General features: G+C 54.9%; 1 protein-coding gene across 1 annotated transcript; it reads right to left on the bottom strand.

Moving 5' to 3' along the window:
• Nucleotides 1–128: 128 nt before the first annotated feature.
• Nucleotides 129–2,504, bottom strand: CSUI_001481 (uncharacterized protein). Its single transcript, XM_068061687.1, has one exon. It carries the CDS (start codon nt 936–938, stop codon nt 660–662), a length of 279 nt encoding a protein of 92 aa, XP_067926337.1. The 5' UTR covers nt 939–2,504; the 3' UTR covers nt 129–659.
• Between the last annotated feature and the right edge of the window lie 435 nt (nt 2,505–2,939).

Below are 2,939 nucleotides of genomic sequence, written 5' to 3'. Positions count from 1 at the left end.
CTACGGACAAATGAGAGAAAATGGTCGACAACAGAGCTTGAAGCCTTTGCAGTAGTCTGGGCCTTGGAGAATTTTCGCACTTGGATTGAGGGATCTCCAACACTTGTGCGCACGGATCATAGTCCGTTGCTGTGGCTTCGCAATCAAGCAGGTAAGTCTACAAGAATTGCGCGCTGGGTTTTGCGGCTACAGGAATTTGCCTTTGATTTGCAGCATCGCGCGGGCCGCTGCAACGCTGTGCCGGATGCGCTCTCTCGGTACCCAGTTGGAGAGGCCCCCAGCCCACACCCCACAATGCATCATGATCCCGTGTGTGCAATGGTGAGCGATGCCGAGCGCTGCCAGCTCTGCTGGGGACAGCAGAAGGCCTTTTCAACAAGGGGTGAAGAGCTCATGTCAAAGGCAAGACGAGTGGTTGCCTTGAGAGGAGATTGTGCGGAGAGCACGGAACGTGAGATGGCACATCCGGGAGAGACCACCATCCGGGACGCCCAGGCAGTGTGTCCAGAAACACTTAGCCTGCGCCAACATTTAGACGGAATGCCTGGAGCACGACTGCCGCACTGGGTGAGAGCAGCAGGCTACATGCCTGTGCTCAACGAAGGGGTGCTCTGTCTGCGAACCAATGATGGAAAGCCAGATCGGGTTCACATGCCTGTTCACCTGAGGACACCGGTGATACAGAGGATGCACGCGGGGAAGTATTCAGGACATTTCGGAAGGAAAAAGACGCTGGCGAAACTTAGAGAAAGGTATCTTTGGGGTTCTATGGATGTGGATGTGAAAAGGGTGCTGGCGACGTGTGTGCAGTGTTGGCAGCAGGCTAGGAGCGGTCCCCGTACATTCCCGATGCAAACGTTACCTAGAGGTTGGCCAGGGGAGGTAGTAGCAATGGATCTCTTTGGTCCACTTACAAAGACGGCGAAAGGCGCGACCATTATATTGGTCCTTATCGACCATTTTACAAGGTGGGTTGAGCTTACAGCATTGCGAAAGGCCGAGGTCGGGGACGTCGTATCGTGTTTAAGAGATCGATGGGTGCCACAACACGGGGTGCCAGCGGCCGTGCTGTCAGACAATGGACCGCAGTTCGTGGCAGCCGTGTTACGTGATTTCTGTGTAAGCTTGGGGATAAAGAAAATGTACAGCACCCCGTACTATCCTCGGGGTAATTCGATTGTTGAGAGCTTCATGAGGACACTGCGGAAAGCCCTCGCTGCACTGGTGAATGAGGCTGGAGACAACTGGGACGTCTACCTGCCGGCAGTAGCGCTGGCACACAATTCAACCCCGCATATGGCTACAGGCTTTTCGCCATTCTTCTTGACTCACGGGCGAGAAGCGATTCTGCCGGTGCAGCGGCATCTCGATGAACCTCGTTTGGATCCAACGTCGAAGCTGTGGCTACACCGTCTATGGAATGCGCGTGTGAGCGTACATGAAGCTCACATGAAGGAAGAAGTGCGACGAAGGAAGCTGCTGAACGAGAATAATGTTAGGGTTCCGGTAGGGACAATAGTTGCTGTCAGTTTATCACCCCGGGAGAAAGCGAACTACCCGTCCAAATTTACTCCGCGATTCGCCGGGCCGTGGGTTATCACACAGGGCTACCCGAATGGCGTTACGTACAAGGCTCGGGATTTGGTGACAAACGAAGTGCGCCAAGTGACGCGAAACCAGTTCAAGGTCTTGGACTTACCGGAAGAGGAAGTGCATATAGGTACGGCGCTCCCTCGACTACAGGCTGACGCAACCACAGAGTCAAGTTGTACCAGGCCTACTAATGTCAATAGAGGTCGAGAAACACTCCCGCAAGAAACAGCTCCAGCAGCCGCGGAGTACGGCCTTCGCCCTGTCGCATCGCGCCGAGCAAGGGAAGCCGAACGCCGCCAAGAGGAACAGCGTCGGTTCACTGAGCGCGCGGAGACCGCGCGTCTTCAACAAGGGGTGGATGATGTGCGAGAGAGGAACAGAAGTTCCTCTCAGAGAAATGTGTTTGTGAGCTAGAGCTCACTGCACCGCGGTTAGTACTCCCTCGGGAGCCGGGTGCTTGGACAGCCCGGATGGGGCGGGAGCAGACTACGTAGTAGACTACTTAGTAGCAGTAGTCCGTGGTGCTGCGCGTAGTCCGCTTCACCGGGGAGGCGGAAAGAAAGAGACGCGACTCTCCCGATGCGTCGCGTTAGATGAGCGACTGAGTAGCAGGAGCAGAGAGGACAGGGGAGTTATTCAGATAGTAGAAAGAGAGGAGTGCTGTTCTGCTGCGTAGTTCTCCAGAAGGGTCTCCGTAGTGGCACGCAACCAAGCGGCAGGAGAGTTTAGTGGGAGAGAGGATCGCGGCTGTTTCCGATCGTGTCGGGCGTGGCGGAGCCCGCACCTGTCCGTTTTTCCAATTTCTACACGCGACCTTGTCGTGACTGTGTGGCTCTACCAGTGAGGTGACATGATTGAACTGTTGGGTGCAAACTTGTGGTTATGTTGAAACTGTTCCGCTACATCGCACAACACTATATACCTTAATAACTACCCAGGAGGTAACTAAATCTCAGTTCCTAGATTGTGCGCTGCCGGCGTTCCGACATCAGCAGCGTGGCAACACTGCACTGTGGTCCGCGAGCACCCGGCCTGCGACAACGACTGCGCCTACGCCGACAATAGCACTCTACCCTATCCCGGGGACTGAAAAGAGAAACTTTCGTAAACCTAAACGTACAGTTAGGAACGGTCGGAGCTCCACACTCGCTCTCGACAATCGCCGGCCTCCTAAGAGTGCTGCGCTTTCCTTTTCCGCTGGGTTCCGAGCCTTTTCACCCGTAGGTTCGTTACGTACTACCGGAACGGTATATCTCGAAGAACTAACTTCAGAATAAGAATTATTCTCCCTTTTCTGCCTCCGACCCTTTTCTCGTCGGCTCCGCAGCCGGCAACAAAGGTCCGCG

The sequence above is a fragment of the Cystoisospora suis genome, assembly GCF_002600585.1.
Source record: "Cystoisospora suis strain Wien I chromosome Unknown contig_592, whole genome shotgun sequence".
Lineage (NCBI taxonomy): Eukaryota > Apicomplexa > Conoidasida > Eucoccidiorida > Sarcocystidae > Cystoisospora > Cystoisospora suis.
The sequence above is the reverse complement of the archived record's forward strand: the minus strand, read 5'-3'. Positions and strand labels throughout refer to the sequence as shown.

What these genes read in the sequence shown, in the direction of transcription:
- CSUI_001481 (XM_068061687.1), bottom strand. Translation starts at nt 938, where the DNA reads ATGGTCGCGCCTTTCGCCGTCTTTGTAAGTGGACCAAAGAGATCCATT.